We start from the raw sequence: 22,469 nt of genomic DNA on the forward strand, positions 1-22,469 counted from the left end.
GTTGAAGGACAGCTTTGTTGGGCAGGTGGAACCAATTTAGCAAAGTGCAGGGCTTCTGTGCTGACTGTCTGAACCCTCAGCCCTTTCAAGACTCCAATTAATCAGTGGTTTAGCCAGCGCCTCCATTGGCGTCTAAGGATGGGACACGAGCTAGAATGTCAAGGATGGGATTTCTTTGTAGCAGAGGTCTGGTACTATGGATTACTATTTAAGACACTTTATTGAAAAATTATTTTAAAATAATTTCAAACTTACAGGACAGTTGCAGAAATAATACAAAACCAATACAGGGGACTCCAACATGCCCTCCACCCAGATACCCAGATCTACCACATGTAACATTTTGCCACATTCGCCGTATCTTTCTATCCATCCAACCATGTTTCCATCTCTCTCTCTCTCTCTGTCTATCTGTCTATCTATCTGGCTATTTATCTGTCTATTTTCTAAACATTTAAGAGTGGGTTGTATATATGTTATGCTCTTCGAACACTTATTACTCCCAAATCATTTTTATAATTGTGTGTAATAATAAGTCCTTCAAAAGTTGGTTCCTCTCGTTGGGGAGCTTAAAGAATTTACAGTGTCATGGCAAAGCCCTTGGAAGTAGCTGGTGAGCTGTGGGACCTGTGGGGAGACCCAGTCCTATCCCTCAAGATGGCTTTGAGTCCCAGTGTTCTTACCTGTAAAGTGGAAATAATAGCACCTGCCCTAATTTTTTTCTAAGAAAAGTGAGAAATGTATAGAAGCTACAAAGCATTATCAAAATCTTTGGGTTCCCAGTGGTTCCCTTCTCTCTCTGCATCTCCTTTGCCATCTTCTCACATACCCGTCACCTGGTGAACTTAGGACTCAGCTTTATCCTTCCTTAGGACAGGGCCCTCCATGTATTATCATTTGCTTTGTCTATGCCTCCTTCATGACAGTGTCTGCAGCTGCAATTTAGTATTTGTTTAAACGTCTGCCTTCTACCCTGAGAAGAAGGCACGTATGTATTATTCCAGTCATATGTGCATAATCTGAATTTAATCCATAGGAAACATTATTTTAAAATAATGTATCTTTTTTTAAAATTCTGCCTTCCCTAGTAGTTTGTAAATGAGCTCAAAGGAGCAGGACCACATTGGCTTATTCATGGTTTTATCTCAAATAGGATTGGATGGTGGGTGGGTGGGTGGGTAGATGACTGGATGGATGTATGGGTGGGTGGAAGGATGGATGGATGAATGGATGGGTGGGTGGAGGAGTGGATGGGTGGGTGGGTGGGTGGATGGATGGGTGGTTGGTATACACGCTTACCCAGATCTAAGGCCCTAGCTGCTTAGTAACAGTAACAGCACAGCACCCTGCACCTTTGTAAGGTAGTCAAATTATTCAGATGACTAAAACACTTAAAAATCTTTGCTGTTATTGAACCTCCGTTTCTCTGGATTTATCCTTTCAATGGCGAAGTTAACTGTTGAAATTAAAATCTTGTTTGAAACATAGTCATGAGGGTTGAAATAAGTTGATGTGTCTTTGTCTTCCCCATAGGTCTTACAGAAGAATGGCCAGCTGTCCACTGTCAATGGCTTAGCTGAGCAAGGAGAGCTCAGTCTCCAGGCAGGAGAGCCCAATGGTCAGGAGGAGGAGGTCAGCGCCAAGGATGGTAAGCTGCCCTTCCTTGCTCTAACAGAGGACCCAGGGCTGGAAGGCAAAGAGCTCCTACACAAGCAGTGGTAGAGCCATAAACTTGGGCCTGGGAAGAAAATATCCTGTAATACTGCTTGGTAGTAGACTATGTGAACAACACCAAAAAACCCCCACAATTCGTTGTAAAAGGAAGTATTTTATCTGACCATGTGCAAGCCAGTCTCTAGACTTAGGTCTTTTTCTTAGCCATCCTTAGCTGGAACTTAATGTTGGTTTCTTTTTGTAATTGTTGTCTTATCCTAACTACTTGTCTAGTGTTGAATGTGTATTCTTGTTGGAAACCCAGAAATCATGTTGCTTTGAAAAGGAAAAGATTATTTTAGAATAAAATATGTTTAAAATATGTCTCACTATTTAGAAAGAAGCCTGCTACACTTGCAGAGTTTTCTGATGGTGTCCATTTCACGGTGCACACCTCTCTTTGCCTAAACCATGATGTGCAACATGTTTTACAACTCTTGAGTCTGGAGATCCTAGAAAGGTGGTTATTAGAGTGAGAGCAAGTCTTCCACAGTATCACTGGTTTGATTTCAGCCCATGTTGGATGAGAACAGCTGTACCTGATGCTCAGAACTGAGAACCTTGCCCAGTAGGCCTCTCGTGAAAGACCACATGTAGAAGATGAATCTTAGCTTACTCTCTGCTCTGAGCCCTCTTCTCATTGTTCAGTTTAATTATAAGTTATGGGGACAATTTAATAACCATTATAGAAGAAATAGAAAATGATAATTTGGCCTGCAGGAAGTTGACTCTTCTTTGTTGTAATATGAATAAAGATACGTGAAGGGGGATGTCTTATAGAAGGCGGTTTGACACTGCCTGGGCTGGACGAGCTTCTTCAACCATGTGGAACCTTTTCCTATCTTGTTCAGTGCCCCGTGGAGCTGCTACAAGCAGGGAGCTGCTTTTGAAGTTGGTGGGAATACCAATCTTTTTGCAGCACCGCAGGCTCAATATAAAGTTAGAAATATGCATGGTCTCACAGTCGAATATTTGCCTGACCTGCTGTGAGAGTTTCCAATAATTTTCACCAGAATAATTGGAATGTGCTCATAGCAAATTCCCAAGCCCCACGCCTTGTCCTTCCCATATTAACTTTTGAATCAAATTGAGCAACAGCGAGTTTTGAGCGCACTCTGGCCAAGCAAGCTACTGTGCTAGGTGCTTCAGAAAAGGTGAAGAAAGCTCAGCGATGCTTACTCCACTTTTGGTGCTTACTGTTAGCAAGACAAGAAGCTAGATTGTGGAAGGTTAAATAAGGTAAAATCATTAAGACAAGGAAACTCGGTAATTAATGAATTCTGCAGGAAACGATAGGTGTGCAGAATTTAGGTGGAGTAATCTCTTGCACTCGGAGGACAGGGATAAGACCTGGAGATTGAAGAGAGCTGGATTTAGATATGTTCAGACTACAGATGCCAGCAAAAGTGAGGAGACACTATCAGCCGACCCTTGATGCACTCTGATTATTGGGCCAAGACCTGTACATTTTGTGCACTATCACCTTTCCTAGTTAGAGCAGCCTGATGAGGTCTCTAATGTCATCCTCAGATTCAAACCCAGATCAGAGATTTCAAAGCCTGAGCCTTGAACCACTGTGCTGTAACCACAGAGGGCTCTCCCAGAGGGTTGTGCAGTCTGGGCAAAGGGTCTTTATTCAGACTGCAGAATTAGAGCCTAGGAAGGAAGACTGGGGCTGTCTAATCAGGCTCTGAAAGCCCAGTATAGTTCAGAAAGCATTTAGCAGACAACATGGGCTCACTGAAGTCCGCCACCCAGGAGGGGCTGGGTCAGATGGGCCTCTTACCTGACGCTCATGTGCAGGATGGGTGAGAGCGGGGAGCCTGGGACAGGGGTGGGCATGAGCAGATGATCCCAGGTAGCATGGGGAGCCCCTGTAATCTGTGGCATGTTTTGCCGGCTCTCCTCCTATAGCCCAGATGTGATTTCTTTCACATTTTGGCTGTGTGGGTAAATATTAATTTTTATAGAAAGTGATCTTGTCCACACCCTACGTCCATTCCATTGTCTCCTAAGCTGACCCAGGCTCCGGACCGTGGATTTGTAGGCTGAGCAAATACCAGATGCTCTGTGCAGGAAGAGTGGTCACTAATAGCCCTTGTCCTTCAGAAGACCCTGCAAAGGACTTGTCTTCAAGGAAAGAGGAAGCATGGTGGTCCCTCACATGAGTCGGGCTGCAGCCACCCACCCCTGCACTACTGGGGCTTGTAGGAGGCTGTCCTCTGGGATGAGCTGGCACTGTTTTACGCCAAACTCTGCTATGCCTTTGGCTTAGGAGAGTCTCCGGGGTATCAGGGTACACTCGTTTTTTCCTCTATTTTTGTCAGTCTGGCAGACAATAATTTAAATAGCCTGATAATGTACATACAGTCAGAATCTTCATGCTAAATTACTAAGGTTTTTTTTTTTTTGAGCTTTCCTTTGACATCAGTGACAACTCATGGTTAGATTTTAGGGTTATTTCCAGAAATCAGAATTCTACCTGGAAGCTTACTGTAATGGAAATGGAGGCATGAATTTGGCATGTCAGCATTTAATTGTAAGACTTTAATGGACCTTGGTTTCTACCACTGTCCGTCTCAATAAGAACAGGCCTGACCTTTGGTCTCTGAGATTGGCCAACAGTGGAATTTGGTTCTGCTTAGGTAAATGGCAGGATTGGCTAAGGGGAGAAAACTAGAGGGTTTTTACTTTAAATTGATGGGCAATACTTAGAAAAAGCCAGAAGTAAAACTATTTCTCCTACCTTGAATTGCTCACACTCTTTCTGAAACCGGACATACTGGTAATTCAAAACGAATCCTCTTCCTATAATGAAAATGGAATCCTGGATCCCCCAGGCAACCCTGGAGAACAGCCTCCCTCCCGAGCTCCCCTGGAAACAGTAAAAAACAACAAATGTTATTGTTCAAAGCTGAAGTCTTATAGAGGGTATATTTCACAGGATGTCACTTTTCTGTATCTGCATCTTTTGCCGCAGACACAGTAACAAATGGAGGCTGTGTTGTGCAGTTATCTGGAAGCTTAACTTGCAACACTGCGGAGAATTTCATTTTTCTAATGGTGCTCAGTGTTGCCATCTTTGATTTTATTAAATTTGCCACCAGCTGGTGGTGTGTAATTCCTTTGAGAAATGGAAAGGCCAGAAAGTTACTGCTAAGTAATCACAGCCTTCTCTCTGCGTCTTATTACTTATAGAAAATCCATTCTGGAGTTGAAAGTAGTTCTTCTGTGCTTTGAACACTGGACAGTGAGTACCTCAAGGACTGCACTGGGTCTCTGTTAAAGGACGACCCTCCCCCAAAATACTGTGTTTCTGGGAGAGGCTGAAGAAATGTTAGTATGATTCGATTCTGTCTTAGTTTTCCAGGGCTGCTCTGACAAATAGCACACAGTGGGTTGGCTTAAACCACAAGTGTTTATTTTCTCATGGTTTTGGAGACTAGAAGTCCAACAACAAGATGGCGGCAAGCCTCTCTCTCTAGCTAAGCCAACTTGGCAGGTGAAATCACTGCCCTCCCCCCTACATGGGATCAGACACCCACATGAGTGAATCTCCCTGGCAACGTGGAATATGACTCCCGGGGAGGAATGTAGACCTGGCATCGTGGGACGGAGAACATCTTCTTGACCAAAAGGGGGATGTGAAAGGAAATGAAATAAGCTTCAGTGGCAGAGAGATTCCAAAAGGAGCCGAGAGGTCACTCTGGTGGGCACTCTTACGCACAATATAGACAACCCTTTTTAGGTTCTAATGAAGTGGAATAGCTAGCAGTAAATACCTGAAACTATCAAACTACAACCCAGAACCCTTGAATCTTGAAGATGATAGTGTAAAGATGTAGCTTATGAGGGGTGACAATGTTATTGGGAAAGCCATATGGACCAAACTCCACTTTGTCCAGTGTTTGGATGGATGAGTAAAAAAATGGGGGCAAAAAAAAAACAAACAAAAGGCACCCAGTGTTCTTTTTTACTTTAATTGTTCTTTTGTCACTTTAATTTTTATTCTTACTATTTTTGTGTCTGTGGTAATGAAAATGTTCAAAAATTAATTTTGGTGATGAACGCACAACTATATAATGGTGCTGTGAACTACTGAATGTACACTTTGTATGACTGCATGGTATGTGAATATATCTCAATAAAATTGAATAAAAAAAGCAAACAAACAAACAAACAAAAGATGGCGGCAAGGCTGTGCATCCTGGAGCCAGTACCGTCTGGCAATCTTTCTCTCCTCTTTGAATTTCCTCTCTTTATAAGGCCTCCAGTCATATGGATTGCGATCCACCCTGATTCAACTCAGCTACTCCTTAACTAATTATAACATCTTCAAAAGGTCCTATTTACAAATGAATTCAGCCCCACAGACACGCGGATTAAGATCTGCAATGTCTTTTGTGAGGTACGTGATTCAAACTTGTGATATAATCGGTACCTTGTTTATATTTTCATGAAGACACCCACATTATTACCCCCCCTCCTCCCTCATTTTTTTCCATATCAGTTGTCAACATCTGACATTCAATAATGTCCTGTCTCTACCCCCACCCCTAGAATATAAGAACCCCCAGGGCAGAGATTTCTTGGGAGGAGAGAGGGTCTATTTTGTTTCTTGCTGAATCCCCTGAGTCTAGAACAGTATCTGGCACAGTCAGTGCTCAACAAATATTTGAATAAATGAGAATATTGTTTTAAGTTAAGAGTGAACAAAATTCTTTTCTAATCATATGAGTTGGGAAGATCTGTTAGCTTTTTTTTTCCCTTATTTTATTTTTCTTTTTTTAAAAAATTAAGTTTTATTGAGATATATTCACATATTGTACAATCAACTGTGGTGTACAATCAATTGTTCACAGTACCATCATATAGTTGTGTATTCATCACCCCAATCTATTTTTTTGAACATTTTCTTTATACCAGAAAAAGTAAAAATAAGAATAAAAAATAAAAGCAAAAAAGAACACCCAAATCACCCCACTACCACCCTATTTTTCATTTAGTTTTTGTCCCCATTTTTCTACTCATCCATCCATATACTGAATAAAAGGAGTGTGATCCACAAGATTTTCACAATCACACTGTCACCCCTTGTAAGCTACATTGTTATACAATCGTCTTCAAGAGTCAAGGCTACTGGGTTGCAGTTTGATAGTTTCAGGTATTTACTTCTAGCTATTCCAATACCAAAAAAGTCTTATCTATATAGTGCATAAGAATGTCCACCAGAGTGACCTCTGAACTCCATTTGAAATCTCTCAGCCACTGAAATTTTATTTCATTTCATTTCACATCCCCCTTTTGGTCAAGAAGATATTCTCAATCCCATGCTGCCGGGTCCAGATTCATCCCCTGGAGTCATATCTTGAGTTGCCAGGGAGATATACACCCCTGGGAGTCAGGTCCCACGTAGCGGGGAGGGTAGTGAGTTCACCTGCCAAGTTGGGTTAACTGGAGAGAGAGGGCCACATCTGAGCAACAAAGAGGCACTCAGACCTGTTAGCTTTTAATTTTGTATCCATCCATTTCCTGCATAAATGTCACAGCTTAGATTTATCCAAGGCTACCCTTTCCTCTGTGGCAGCAGCACTGACAAAGCTGGATCCTTTTTCGGTTCACCACGCTGGGCTCTCCCAGCTGTTTGTTTTCTGATGGTCAGCCAGGTGTTGCCTGGAAACACAAAATCAGACCCTGACCTGCCTGTGATTTGAGGACTCCCAGGGATGCTATCAAAGATGAATGCTCCAAAGACAAAGAGAAGGCTTTTGTCCACTTTGATATTTCAGATGCAATGTTGTTGCATGACATTTTCTCAAGCTGTATCCTGTTTTGCAATGTTTTGAAAACCAGGGAGAACACACACAAAATAGGCCTTGAACTTAGGCAAAGACACTGTAGTACTGAGTTTCTGGGGACTGGTTTAAATTCCTTCTGTTCTGCAGCAGTATTTTTAGCCTGACTGCTCTAAATGACTTAGGCTTTGACAGATATCTGGTACAAATACTCTTCTGCTTTCATCCTTAAAGAAAAGCAGACTTTTTTTTAGTAGTCAACAGTCTGGCTGTATAGAGATTTTTTTTTCCCCTCTGAATGATAGAACAAAAAAGTGGGGGCAGGGCTGGGAGAAGAGTGAGAGTAAGACTTCTATTCCCTCACCTTTATAAATAACTAAAACAATTCCAAGGGTCTACAATACAGATAAGGCTATTTGAATCACTATTTTTCTGTGTGACCTTGATTTGAATACATCCCTTTATCTCATCGATAAAATCTATAAAATGAGCATCCCCATCCACCTCCGAAATTCTATGACTGAGCCATATCAGTATGGCTGGTAATGTGGCCTTAAAACCCAAACGGTGAATTGGCTATTGAAGAGACACAAGTGACCTTGGCAGGCAGGGATCTATTTGCTTTTGTCATGCCTTTTTATCAAAATACTTATATTTATTTATGACTTTTTAGTCTGATCATAAAAGCCATCTTCTAGATTTGACATTTTAATTTATTTGAACAGAAGTTCAAGAGGGGGGAGTTTATTTAAGGACATCTCAATGTGTAATCATTTAGATATGAAAGAATAAGAGTTTTACAAATGTGGCTACAAAGTATCATACCTTTCTGCCGTATGCTTGCAAGTTAGTGCTGCTGAATTTCTGCAGGGTTGGAATGATGCAATACGGATTGGTTTTGGCCCTGGGTGGGCGAAAGGTGTTGACACATGCTGTATCTACTTGCCCTAGAGACAGTGTCAGTCAATCTTAAATTATCGCCAAAGACTTATCTTTGGATTGCTATTCAAGTCCACGCTATTCAAGGAGAAGCCTAAGGGAGCCCGCCCTGTGAGCTTGTCCAGGTAAAGTGTCAAGACAAACTTTTCCCTAGGAAGGGCTGAGTTGGACCATAACTCAGTCCGTGATGGGATTCTAATGGTGACCAAGCCACTCAATGAGAAATGCAATCATTTCAGCCATTTTATTGGTTTCATGAAAATCCCTTCGGCATTTTCTCAAAGGCTGCCTCATCCTTGGAGCAGCTCCCAGTTTCACCTAATTCAGCAACTCCCAAATGGTCTGGCAAACCCAGTATATTCGAGCACAGTATCCCTTTGTTGTGCAAAAGGCTGCTTTAAGTCTCCCAACTTAAAAATTCTACAATTTTTTAGCCTATCGATTAAGTCTTATTCCTGGACATCCTGCTTTTGAATTTTTCAAAAACTGCTTTTGTAGTTAAAGGGCTAGTACAGTGCGGTGCCAGGCAGCCCCCTACCCCCTCCAGCTACCCACGTGTACGACGCATGCATTCATCATTTTGGTGAAAGGTGGTATGTGCTAGATTTAATTAATGGAATCAGCTGTTTGCTTTCTGTGCTAAGCTTAACACAGACATGCGGCCTTTAGACAGGCACCAAGCATGAGGCCGTTATCCTGCCTTTATGATTGACCAACTGGAAAGCTGGGGGTTGGGAATGAGAAGCTTTAAGAGAAGGGACCTTGGAAACTGGCTAAACCAGGCCCCTGCCCCCGCGCAGGAGGCTCTTCTGCTTAGACACTTGAGGGTTTGGGGAGTTTTCTCCATAAAAGGAAGCCAGTTATTGCACTGGAGCTGAAATATGCCTCCCTCCGACAGCCCTCCTCTGTTCCTCGGGCTGCCTTCTGGAACTGTACAGAATGAACTCCCCTCCTTTTTCCACATGGCGGCCCTCTGAGTATTTGAAAACATTTATCCTGTCTTTCCTTTAATCTCTTCTTCTCTAGGCAAAACATCTCCAGAGAAAACAAGCTGTCTTACATTAAAAGAAAAATGCCAGGGCTTATATATATTTCAAATATGCATGTACTTTATATGGAAACTGACCAAACATAACTGGGTTTCAATTCAGTAGTCCTGATTATTAAGAACAGTTTACTTCTCAAGTTCTTTAAAACAGGAGGACAGCTTCTTTTTCTTTTAAACCAGTTATTAAGCACTGAAATAATTGATTAGAGGAGATAAGTGAATTGATAGTAAATGATGTGATGGTTGTATAAAGGAGTTCTCTTGTTGGGATGATGCTTAAAAAGCTAAAAACCTGCGAGAATGAAGAAAATAAAACAACGTATGTATCTCTATTCCTGAATTATCAGGAACTCTTGTGGTATTTGAACATTCTCCAGTTGTATTAATCTGTATTTGATATGGCTGAGCACATGATGATTCTATTAGTATCATCTTGATAGACTTTTGAATCTGATCTGTTCTGATTCTTCAGGGCTTTATGTCTCCACCTTCTGAAAGTCTCTTAAAGACGTGTCTCCATGTGAATCCATTTCCTTTCAATATGCCTGGTTCTTTTGAACTCTTTCAGTTTAGAAACTCCTGCATGTCACTTCTGGGAAATTACTTCTCCCACTACCCTGTTTGCTGTGTGTCTTTTTTTGGAATTACTGTTATTCAGATTTCAGACCATCTAGAATCGTCTCTCTTGTATTCTGTCCCTTTGTCCTTGTTCTGTTTTCTGAGAAGATGGCTCCAAGTCTATATTCCATTTCCATCACTGTACTTTTAATTTCTAAGAACTGATTATTTTTTATGAATATTTCTTTTTGAAAGTCTTTTTTTTCCTTGACTGCAATATCTTTTCTCTCTCTGAGGATTTTTTTTTTTTTTTAAGTTTATTTCTCTGTATAGCCTCTGTCTGATCTTATCTGAGCTTGTTCTATGTGTGAATACACATAGGATTTCCAAGTTATGGTACAAAAAATAATGTAAAATCTCATTAAATTAATAATTTTCATACTGAGTACATGCTGAAATGGTAACATTTTTGTATACATTGGGTTAAATAAAATATGTTAAAATTAACCTCAGTGGTTTCTCTTTCTTCTTTTCAATATGGCTACTAGAAAATTTTAAATCCCCTCTGTGGCTCGTTTGGGGCTTCCGTTACAGAATTCCATGGGACAGCACCATCACTGAGGGTGAATGCTGAGCTCTTCTCTCCCTCTCCTTTTGATTAAGATTTTTAAGTAAGTGAAAGATTGTCTCTTTCCCCTCTGGAAAGGTGAGAGGCCTCTCAGTCTGACTGATTACTTCTACACAAGAAGATACTTTCTTCTATTAGGATGAATTCCTGAGAAATTGAACCATAATTTAAATGCAGAGATACAGAAGCATCCTTGCTTTTTAGGAAAATGTTTTGCAAAGGATTCTTTAAAATGGGACTTACCTGTATTGAAAGCACTATTTCTCAACCTTCTTTTCATTGTCAGCCGCTCAGCCTACCCCACCCCCACGGAGCCTTTTAAGACATTTGTTGGCAGTGCCCCTGCCATGAAACTTGAATACCACACGTATACTGTATGTCTGTTTATGTACTGTATGCATCTCTGTGCTTCATACATAAAGAGTAAAAGTTTTTATTCTCTTCCCCTCACCCTGCCATGAACCAGTTTCACCTAATTGGGACACGTATGGTTTATAGTAAGCATAACAGCTAATACTTATTCCACTTCTAGGATACACCTCATAGTGTTTTGTTAACCCTTGTTTGCAATTTCTTCTCCCATCAATTGAGGCTCAGAGGCTTAAATAATTTGCCCTGGGCCACATAACTAACAGAAGAGCCAGAATTAGAAGCTACCGCTTCAGACTCTGGAGTCCTCTTTTGGAGAAAGGGGTGTGTAGAGTCTTAGGATGCAAAAAACATTTGATCACAAGGCACTTGGGAAAGAATTTGGTTCCTGTTCATGTACCTGACCAAATCTGGTTGTAAAGCAAGGTTTTTTTTTTTTAATTATTATTTCGTAATTTTTAAAAGATCACACTTTGATTTTAATGCCCTTTCAGCTTGCTAACTTAGATGCTCCAGTGATGGGAGAGTTTTAAGATCATGAGTTAGACCAATTGCGTTTCTGACAGAAAATTTGAAGTTACTGCCACAAGGGTCACCTGGAGTTCCGGGGTCCCAGGTAGTGCTGTGTGTCTGGGACAGCCCAGGGCCGTGGGTTACTCATGCATTTGTCTAATCATAAAAACAATAAAGTATGTGGTAGAAGATGTGTAAAATGTAAAAATGTTGACACAGGAACTGCCCATAATTCCACAATAGTTGGCCTTTTGTTATTTTTCTTTCTGGGGTCTCTTTTTCTCAGCCTTATATACGTACAGGTATATATGCATTTAAAAAAAACAAAATTGGGCTTTTTTACCTGCTTTTACCCTGCACACAGAGGTGCAGGTTTATGTGTCAACCTAGGAATTTTCCTTGTCATTAAGTGCTTCAAACACGTTTTTGTCAAATACCCCACTGAAGAGGCAGATATACCATATCCCTACTTTTGGGACACTTAGGTTCTTCAAATATTGTAAGTTCCAGACCGGCATTCTTCTACATAAATCTTTGTCACTTCTCATTCATTTGACATATTTCACAGAATTGCTAAGTCAAAGAATATAAATATATATGGACTCAATAAGGGGAGAAATACTCATTTTTACATCACTTATTACTGGGATTGAGTTATTATTATGTTTATTTTCCACTTGATTTTTTGATTTTTTTTTTTGTTGTTTTTTTTTTTTTTTGTAAATTGTCTTGCTAAGTGATTTTCAAATCCCCTTTCGCTTTTCTATTGTATCATAATCGTTCTTTTGAGGAGCTATTCTTCAGATTATTTGTCTTGAGGATTCTGAATTGCAATAACCATGTCTATACAAACATGTCAATTCCAGTGGACCATAAAATTCAATTAGTTGGTATTTGTCTGTGCTCAGACCAGGTGCTGCAGGACCCTGAAAATCCGCTCAGTCCAGGAGTACCCACCAATTCTGTATCTAGCTTGCCACTGTCATTTAGATTCAAGGTATATATTTATCTTTTACAGTTCTCCCATTTGGGGCAATTTTTAGTTCAACTTTCACTTAATCTTGGAGCATTTTAAAGAATAATAGTAGCACAGATATTCCTATGGATAGATTTCATCTTCCCTTTTCCAGCCAAAGGAAAAAAAGGCCCCACTGGTTTTAGGTTTCCTATTTTCCTTACTGTGTCATGCTGAATTGAAGAGAAAATGAAAGAAGAGGGGATCAAGGAGGTGGGATTTGGTGTGTATGCCCCTTTTCCAGTTCCCTGATGCTCATCTTTGGGTTAAATACTTGAGCCTCCTTGGAAGGAGTTAATGAACCCAGTATTGGTGCTAATTTTGGTATATTGGTCCTTGTCACCTCCCTTTCAGGAAAGAGGTAGTAAAGTGCTTGTTTTTATTGCAGTTGTTTGTCTCCTGGTCTTGCCTGCAAACTGCCAAATTGGGGGCCTCCTCAGGCCTCACCCTCCTTCCCTGCTTTGTGGATATGAGACTGCTTACCATTCTGTCCATCTTTTTATCCTCTCCACATTTGACTTCTTTCCCCTTGATGGCTTCTAGTCTCCATCCATTCTCAGCTTCCTTTTTCAGATCCCTTTTTTTCAGGGTTCCAGGCTTTCTTATTTCAGAGACACAATCCCATTTCTGGCAGATCGAATTATATACCCCAGAAAACAGGTTCTTAATCTTAATCCATTCCTGTGGGTGTGAACCATAGTAAATAGGACCTTTCTCGATGAGGTGCTTTTTAGTTAAGGTGTGGCCAAGTGGATCAGAATAGGTCTTAATCCTATTACTGGAGGCCACATGGAGAAGGCCACAGAGAGAAAGGCAAAGAAGAAGTTAGAAGACATTTGAACCTGGAGGAGAAAGGAGAAGACACTGCCTCGTGCATGTGAATGCCATGTGCCATGTAACAGAAAAGCCAAGGGCCAAGGATCCCCGGCAGCCAGCCCTAGAATGCCACAGTCATCTGGGAGAAACCATTGCCTTGCTGATGCCTCAATTTTGGACTTCTCCTGGCCTGAAATTGTGAACCAATATGTCCCCATTGTTTAAGCCAACCCATTATATGGTATGTTTTAGCAGCTGGGAAACAAATGCATCATCTCCTAGATTCAAAGGGCTTCAACCTACAGACACTTTCAGTTAGTGGGGTGATGTATCTTTCACTCCTTCTTCTCTTGGGTTACAGTATCTTCCTCCCAGTCATTACTGCCCAGTTACCTTCCTAAATCACAGCTCAGATAAGGTACCACCAGCCTTGCTCCAAAACGTTCAGAACCAGTATAAAGCTCTTTTTGTTGTTGTTGTTCTTTAAACAGCTTTAATGAGATAAAATGAACATGCCATAAAATTGACCCATTTAAAAATACACAATTCATTGATTTGGGGTAGAATTGCAGAGTTGTACGACTATCACCGCAATCAATTTTAGAACATTTTCATTGCCTCATTAGGAAACTCGGTTCCCATTAGCAGGAACTCCTTCTTTCCCCCCAACTTTCTAGCCCTGGGTAACTACTAATCTACTTTCTGTCTCTGTCAATTTGCTTATTCTGGATAGTCAATATAAGTGGAGTCATACAATATTTTTCTTTTTGTGCCTGACTTATTTCACTCAGCATAATGTCTTCAAGGATCATCCGTATGATAGCATGTGTCAGCACTTCATTCCTTTTTATGACTCAGTCAAATTCCAGTGTATGGCTATACCACATTTTGTTTATTCATTCATCTGTCAGTGGACACTTGGATTTGTTTCCACCTTTTGGCTATTATGAATAATATTGCTATGAATGTTTGTATTCAAGTTTTTGTCTGAACTTACACTTTCATTTCTCTTGGGTATATTATATATGTAGGAGAGGAATTGCTGGGTCATGTGGTAACTCTGTGTTTTAGCATTTTGAGGAATTCCTAGGCTATTTTCCAAAGCATCTACACCATTTTAATTCCTATCAGTAGCGTTTGAGGCTCCAATTTTTCCACATCCTTACCAACACTTAGTATCTGTCTTTTCGATTATAGCCATCCTTGTTGGTGTGAAGCGATATCTCATTGTGGTTTTGATTTGCATTTCCCTAATGGCTAATGATGCTGAGCATCTTTTCATGTGCTTATTGGTTATCTGTATATTTTCTTTAGAGAAATGTCTATTCAGATCCTGTTTTAGTTTATTAGGCTGCTGAAAGCAGATACCTTGAAATGGGTTGGCTTAACAATGAAAATTTATTAGCTTACAGTTTTGAGGCTGGAAAAATGCCCAAATTAAGGCATCATTAAGGCGAGGCTTTTTTCCTGAAGACTGACTGCCGACAATCCTTTACTCCTCTGCCACATGGCGAGGCACATAGTGGTGTCTGCTGGTCTCTCCCTTCTCTCCTGTGATTTGTTGCTTTCCATTTCTTGCTTCTCTGGCTTTCTCTTTCTTTGTCTGAATTTCATTCCATTATAAAGGACTCCAGTAAAAGAGTTAAGACCCCTCCTGATTGAGGTGGGTCACACCTTGACTGAAGTATCCCCCATCAAAAGACCCTACTTACAATGGGTTCACACCCACAGGAACGGATTCACTTTAAGAACATGCTTTTCTGGGGTAATAAGAGTTTCAAACTACTACAGATCCTTTGCCTATTTTTTTCCCTTAAACTTTTTGTTTTGAAATAATATCAAACTTACAGAGACAGTTGCAAAAATAATACACAACCCATACAGAGGACTCCAACATGTCCCCCACTCAGATACCCAGATCCACCAATTTTAACATTTTGCCATATTTGCCGTGTCATTCTATCTATCATCTATCTCTATTTTCTAAACATTTGCAAATAGGTTGTATAACATCATGTTCCTTGAACACTTGGTACTTCCATACACATTTCCTAAGAACAAGGATATTCACTTATGTAATTACCTTAAGTACAGTTGTCAATGTCAGGAAATTTAACAGTGATATAAAGCTTACCATCTATATTCCAGTTTTTTCATATGTTCCAATAATGTCCTTTTGAGCTTTTTCTCCTCCATCATTAGATCCTGTTCAGGATCCTAAATTGCATTTAATTGTCATTGTCTCTTTAGTCTCTCTGTTTTTTTAATTGTGGAAACATAATACAATATACCTTCCCATCTCAGCCACTCCCAAGCATACCAATCAGTGGGATTAATAACATTTGCAATGTTTCACTACCTTCACCACCTTCCATTACCAGAATTTCCCATCACCCCAAGCAGAAACCCTGCACATATTATGCCTAAATTTCCCATTCCCCGTGCCCCGAGTAATCGTACCCATTTTTAAGTTGGGTTATTTGTTACAAAGTTTGTCAGATGTCATTCAAAACCCTTATAATCTAGCCTCTAGCTTAATATTTCTAGTATCCTTTCCAGCTATCACCTCTGCCCCATCCCTTCCCTGGTCTTTCCAAATAGACTCTGAGTTTGTGGCTCTGAGGATCTCACTCATGATTCCTTGAGTGATGTGCTCACCCAGCCTTGATCCATAGTGCTCCCTCTATCTGCGTGGTGCTCCCTCTGTCTGCACCACCTTCCTCTGTGTTCCTAGTTACCAAGTTTGTTAAATAATCAGTCTCAGCCTCAGCTTTAAAGAACGGGGAAGCACAGCTCTCAGATCTATCATTATATCAGAAAAACAAGAATATATCTTAAGTGCTTATAATCTGTATTTTAACCAGGCATCACACAGTGGATTTTAATAATGCTTTATGTTAGACTACATTATAGCTTCAGTATGTTTTAACCAATAAAACACAATCCCTCTTCAAGGAAAAACAAAAACAAAACAAAAAGGATGTCCCACCTCTGCCTTGGGTGTGTCTGCCACCCAAGGCTGAGCTCCCCAAGGCCAGGGACAATATCTGATTGTATCCCTGGGTACTCAGCAAAACTAATACAGAGCAAGGACTTGAAAAATATTTGTTGAATGAACCATGATGATTTGGACAAACATTTTTTCTGTCATCTACCTATTTATGATATGGTAAACATTGTTCCATAGTTTTTGCTTTGGGTGGCGATACCTTTCTCTCAAAATTCTGATTGGACAAAACCACAAACAACAAATGGGGAATGAAAGTGATGAAAAAGAAAGTTGCCTGCATTGTGCCCTGACCTTGTGTCTGATCTTTACTCTGGCTTTTATCATGATTGATGACTTCTTTGTAAATCCAGACCCTAGAGGCTTCCTGGGCAGTCATGCCACACCCCTGTTCTGGATTTACTTTTAGAGGTAGAGATCAAAGGGGAATTATCTGCCAGGACAGCCATCGATTTGCAACTCTGTTGCTCTGCCTGTGGTTTTAACTGCCCCTTTAAGAATATCAAGTCAGATGTTAGTGCCTTTACTGAAGCTTTAGGCCCAGTGTCATAAAGGGGGAAAAAGTTTAAATGTCAAAAAAACAGCAATACTAATACCTTTTTAAATGTGTGGGTTTTTTTTTTGGGGGGGGGGGTGTTAAATTTGTAGCTAGTCAAGTTTCTTCCTATTCAGCTCTGTGAAATAGCTGTTGCTTGTCTCGTTGTTAGGTTCTGGACTTTTGGGAAGGACAGGAGCAGGTGATGACGCAGCTTTGCAAGGCGAGAAGAATCAATGGATGCACCCCTAAGTTGAACATGTGTATTTCAGCAGTGGCACCAGACATTAGCTATGTCTTGTCCCCAGTCCTTGCTGCTGAGAAATGGTGCAGACTTGAGGCCTCAGACCCCTGAGGTAGTCCTGGGGGGCAGCTTTGGGGATGGGGCTTGGGCTCCACCTGAGCACACAGTATACAGGCTGGTGCCCACAGTAGGAGACCCTTAGACCATTCGTGGAATGAGCAGAGTCTGCCTTAGGCATGTTTGCATCCCAGGATGCTCCAGGCTGGGCTTTGGGAGTCCAACTGGGGGAGAGCAGGCATGGCTGGCCCGCCCCATCCCTCAGCTCTGTGGGCTGCAGAGGGCCTTGTGCCTGCCCCCATCATATACACCAGTCTCCTGTTGCAGTGGAGGCAAATTTGTGAGTGAGGGGAGAGGAAAGGCTTAGGAAGCTGCTAAGCTGCTGGGTCTGGGGATCAACTCCCAGGCAGTATCTCACCGTGTCAGGCTGGGTGTTTGCCAGTTTCGGTGGAATATAAGATGGAAGCCAGGTCTGTGGAGAGGACTAAGCTGGTTTTTCTATGAAGGCAGGATTGCTGGTAGAATGAGGCCTTAACTTTGCTTACTCTAGGCGGAAATGCAGCGCCTGCCGCCTCTTAGTGGCCAGAAGGAGCATTATCGGCCAGCTCGCTGAGCATTTTCATTTCCCTGTTCTCTCCCCGTTTCTCTTGACTGAGGTCCCGCTCAGCCACCCGGCGGCCCTCCACTCCCCTCCCCGCCCCCAGCAGTAATGAACAAGATCTTCATGGTCTGAAGAAAAGAGCAACAGTAAAACCTTTCTTTTGTTTGCGTAGGGGAAGAGCCATGCCAATGGGGTCAGACAGGCAAGGCAGGCAGTGATAAATAGGGAGAGGATGAAAAGGAAGGACACAAACCCAGGGGGCCTAAACGGACCTACCCTCACAGAAATCAACACACACAAACGTGTGTTACAATCGTGAGAACGCACTAACTCCTTTGCCACTCAGCTTGTATCTTTATATAGAACACAGCTGAAGCTTCAGTGAAAGAGAATTTAAGAATTTAAGTCTGCTTGAAATTTTCTGAATTTCTAATGTAGGTTCAGATTGGTTTCCATGCTGTGCGCTTGTATATTAGAGATGCAATAGTGTCAAAATGTTGGAATATGGCATAGTTAGGGAACTTTAGCCAATGTCTACCATGAAAAAAATACAGTTAATGCACAAGTATTCGGCTTAGACGTGAAGTTTGCCTTGTAATGGCCCTTCTCAAAAGGAGTTTAGGACATTGATCGTTGCCAGCCCTCCAGATCAGTACAACCCAAGGCAACATTTGGGTGCGTGTCAAAGAAGCAGATGGCAAAAAGTTTAAAAAAAAAAAAAAAAAAACCTCTAGGTGCGAAAAAGGGAACGGTGTTTTGCACTTCATCAGCCTGTAAGCATACAGAACACAGTAGGAAAAGTTGAGGTAGAACTGAATATCTGTACGGTTATGCCCTTTAAATTAACATTTGAAGCTGAGATCCAAAGTACATGGATGCCAGGAATGAAGTAACAGTTGGGATTCGATGCTGTTGTCCCTGGGTCTTATTCGTCGCCGCGACTTTTCAGCCCTGCCTTGGGTCTCTGCAGCAGCCCAGCTACAGGACGGTTTTCTCCCCTTAAAAATGAAACGCACGTGACTCACTGGACCGCGGTGCCAAGGGCGGGAAGGGGTGCTTCCCTGGGCCCGGAGTCCTGCAGCGGCCGCGAGGGAGGGGCCAGGGCAGGGCGGAGTCGGGGTGGGGGGTCCTATAATTAGTGGGCGAGAGGCGTCCTCGGGCGTCTTGTAGCTGCAGCTCCGAAGGAGCGGCGCGTCTGTTCCCCTCTTCTGCTGAGGGGCTTGCTGCTCTGTTCTGATCGTGCCCAGGGCTGGCAGTTGAGGCTGGCGCCCCAGCTCGCTGCCCCAGCAGGGAAAAGAGTCCCTGTTCTTATCACTTGGATCTGTGCTCTTAAAATATGCTGGGGACCATCACCATCACAGGTAAGGAGAGCCGGGCTCCGGGTCCTCCCCGGGAGGCGGGCATCTGCATTTGGTGGGGGGCCACGGGGTGGGTGCTGGGAACGGTGAAGGGCATCGTTTCTCCGAGTGCTGCACTTTTTTTTTTTTTTTTTTTTTTTAATCTGCTCAGCAAGAACCCAATAGACCCAGCTTTTATATTCTTGCCTATGTAGGAATCGTCCCAACTGTGGCTATGGGAGACTTCAGTGTATTTTATAATCGGTTTGCCCGTCCCCCTTGGGGAGGGGGACCCTAGGGGAGGAATAGCAGCAGCCAACTGTATGTTAGATTTGTGTGCATTTGAAAATAGGTTGTGCAAGTCTGATCACTTGCTGTTGTCATCCACAAAATAAATTCCTATTTTTGAGACGTTGGAAGTGTTTGACATTTTGGCTTGCTTGCTGGGAACTTTTCATAAAAGCGCACTTGGCGATGTAGAGCGCTAAAATTTCAGCTCTGGAGTAAGTGGTGGTTTTAACAAAGGCATAGTTACTATAAAATTGGCGACTAGAAGGAAACATCATTTGGGCAGTGAGTGAGTAGTCAAAGTGTATGTTTCTTAAGCTTGCTTTCTAGGAACTGGCTGTGAGTAGACTCATGCTATTTAATTCCTACCCCTAGCAAATAAGTTACTTACGTCAAACTCTTATAGCCCCTCTAACCTGGTATTTGATAATTTTATGCCATTTGTACTGTAGCCTGACTTCTTAAGAGCTTTTGTGCTTTCAGTTAAACTCCATTTACTAAATTAGATTTTAAAGAATAGTTCTTATTTAAATATGTGAGATCATTACTTGCCAAATTTATGTTTTTTTTTTAGAGTGCAGAACAGTTTCCAGAACATTTTCTCAATATAACTGCTTCTACTAAGTCTTGTCTTCCTATGGAATTTTAAATGAATGTGAAAGTTTAGCAATTCTAAAAATATCTCTTACTTCCTAGAGATTAGCTTGTTTACTTTGGGATTTCTTTCAAATTTCTTCTCCATGTTAACTGGATCAGCTATTCTGTCATTTACCCAGCATAATTTACAGGATACCCAGAAATTTTTATTAAATAGAATATAGGAAATTTAAAAATTAAAAACACACAAAATTCACTGTCTCTTCTAGATCATTAATTTGCCTATGAATGAAATAAACAAATGCCTAACCCTTTCAGAGCCTGGGTTGTGGCTTGTCACAGCTGGAGGTGGAGTTTCCGGGATCTTATCTATTTTCTGGATACTTTTTATGTGTACTCGTGAGATTTTATATTCACTATTTGCTTAGCTTATCACATTCTGAGTTTCTTGTGGGAAAGGAAGGTGGGTCTTTTACTTTTAGCAGTAATTAAGGATTTATAAACTTGTAGTGCTTGAGTGGTTTTTTTTTTTTTTTTTTTCTTTAAATTCAGTTTTATTGAAATACATTCACACACCATACAATCATCCATGGTATACAATCCACTGTCCACAGTATGATAACATAGTTATGCATTCATCACCACAATCTGTCTCTGAACATTTTCCTTACATCAGAAAGAACCAGAACAAGAATAAAATATAAAAGTGAAAAAAGAACACCCAAATTATCCCCCCATCCCACCCCATTTGTCCTTTAGTTTTTATCCCCATTTTTCTACTCATCCATACACTAAGTAAGGGGGGTGTGATCCACAAGGTCTTCACAATCACACTGTCACCCCTTGTAATCTACATTATTATATAATTGTCTTCAGGAGTCCAGACTGCTGGGTTGGAGTTTGATAGTTTCAGGTATTTACTTCTAGCTATTCCAATACATTAAAACCTAAGAGGTGTTATCTATATAGTGCATAAGAATGTCCACCAGAGTGACCTCTTGACTCCATTTGAAATCTCTCAGCCACTGAAACTATTTCGTCTCATTTTGCATCCCCCTTTTGGTCAAGAAGATACTCTCAGTCCCACGATGCCGAGTCCACATTCATCCCCGGGAGTCATATTCTGCATTGCCAGGGAGATTTACACCCCTGGGAGTCGGGTCCCACGTAGGGGGAGGGCAGCGAGTTCACCTGTCGAGATGGCTCAGTTAGAGAGAGAGAGGGCCACATCTGAGCAACAAAGAGGTACTCAGGGGGAGACTCTTAGGCACCATTACATGCAAGTTTAGACTCTCCTTTGCGGTAATGAGCTTCATAAGGGCAAGTCGAGAGGGGTGTTTTTAAAAATGGGTTCACATACTCCCAAAGGAACGATAAATGAATGGAAATGATTCGAAGGATTGCCAAATTTTTAAGGCAACATCAAATAATTAGATCTATTGCTTTCTGAATTTTACTTTTATTCCAGTGTGGGGAATGGAGGGTGTGGCAAAATTTTTCACTTTTTTCCTAGTAATGAGAAAGTGCACAGAAAATCTTAACCTCCTAAATTTAACAGCAAATAAACATTTCACAGTGGAAGAAGTAGAAAATAAAAAAGGAAGTTTCAGCTGTCAGTTTTTTTTTGCCTCTGCAGGTTATCCTAATAAGGAATATTTACAAATCATTAGTCCTTAAATAAGTGGTCAGAACCTTGAAAAGCAACGATGGCTTTTAAAATTGGCAGTAAGGATTAGTTAAATTTCAAAGATCTCTTACATTTTAGGGATTACTCATTTAAATCATGTGGAAGAATATTATATTTCACAGTTAACTTAATGGGAAGGGAATAGGACTAAGGATGTTTTTTGGAGGAACTGCTTACGAATGAGTTTTCATTTCTGAAGTAAGGAAAAGCTGTCACTTAAGAGTAAGCATTCTTTCCTCTCCAGTGCACATGCACCACCAAAATGAATGCAGCAGAACGTGGACTGTGAAACAATTGATTATTCACATTACATGCTGTTGCCATCCCTGAGGTCTCTCTCTCTTATCGTGCTAGCAATAACTTCACTTAGAAACCAGAAAATAAATGCTTTGACATGATGAAAGAAGTACCCCTCTCCCACTCACACATGTCAAGGGTATGTGGTGGTGGTGGAGGGGAAACTTTTTTATTTAAATTAGAAAAATATCTTTCCTGTCTTCCCTGTCCTACAGATTAACTGGGTAATATCAATATTATTTACTTCCAAATGCAAATCATTTCATGAGATTTAAAAAAAACCCATATATATATATATATATATATTTATGTATATATATGTCTCCTGCTCATGGCTGCTTCTAATCTGCCATGGAGGCAGATTAGTTGTCAAGTGACTTGTGAGATACGAAACTGATATCCTTGCAACTGCTAGAAAAGTTTGT

The 22,469-nt window shown here is 41.2% G+C and overlaps 1 protein-coding gene across 2 annotated transcripts in view; it reads left to right on the plus strand.

The window, feature by feature from the left end:
- AKAP12 (A-kinase anchoring protein 12) overlaps positions 1-22,469 on the plus strand; it is a 102,319-nt gene that overhangs the window by 51,570 nt on the left and 28,280 nt on the right. The window contains exon 2 of one of the 2 annotated variants that reach the window (XM_037819463.1): positions 1,534-1,648. In XM_037819463.1, coding sequence (XP_037675391.1) covers positions 1,534-1,648 — 115 coding nt within the window. Of the gene's footprint in view, positions 1-1,533; positions 1,649-19,033; positions 19,200-22,469 lie in introns of those variants that run through there. The other variant, XM_037819473.1, reaches the window with a different exon arrangement.

Source organism: Choloepus didactylus, chromosome 2, assembly GCF_015220235.1.
Source record: "Choloepus didactylus isolate mChoDid1 chromosome 2, mChoDid1.pri, whole genome shotgun sequence".
NCBI classification, from domain to species: Eukaryota; Metazoa; Chordata; class Mammalia; order Pilosa; family Megalonychidae; genus Choloepus; species Choloepus didactylus.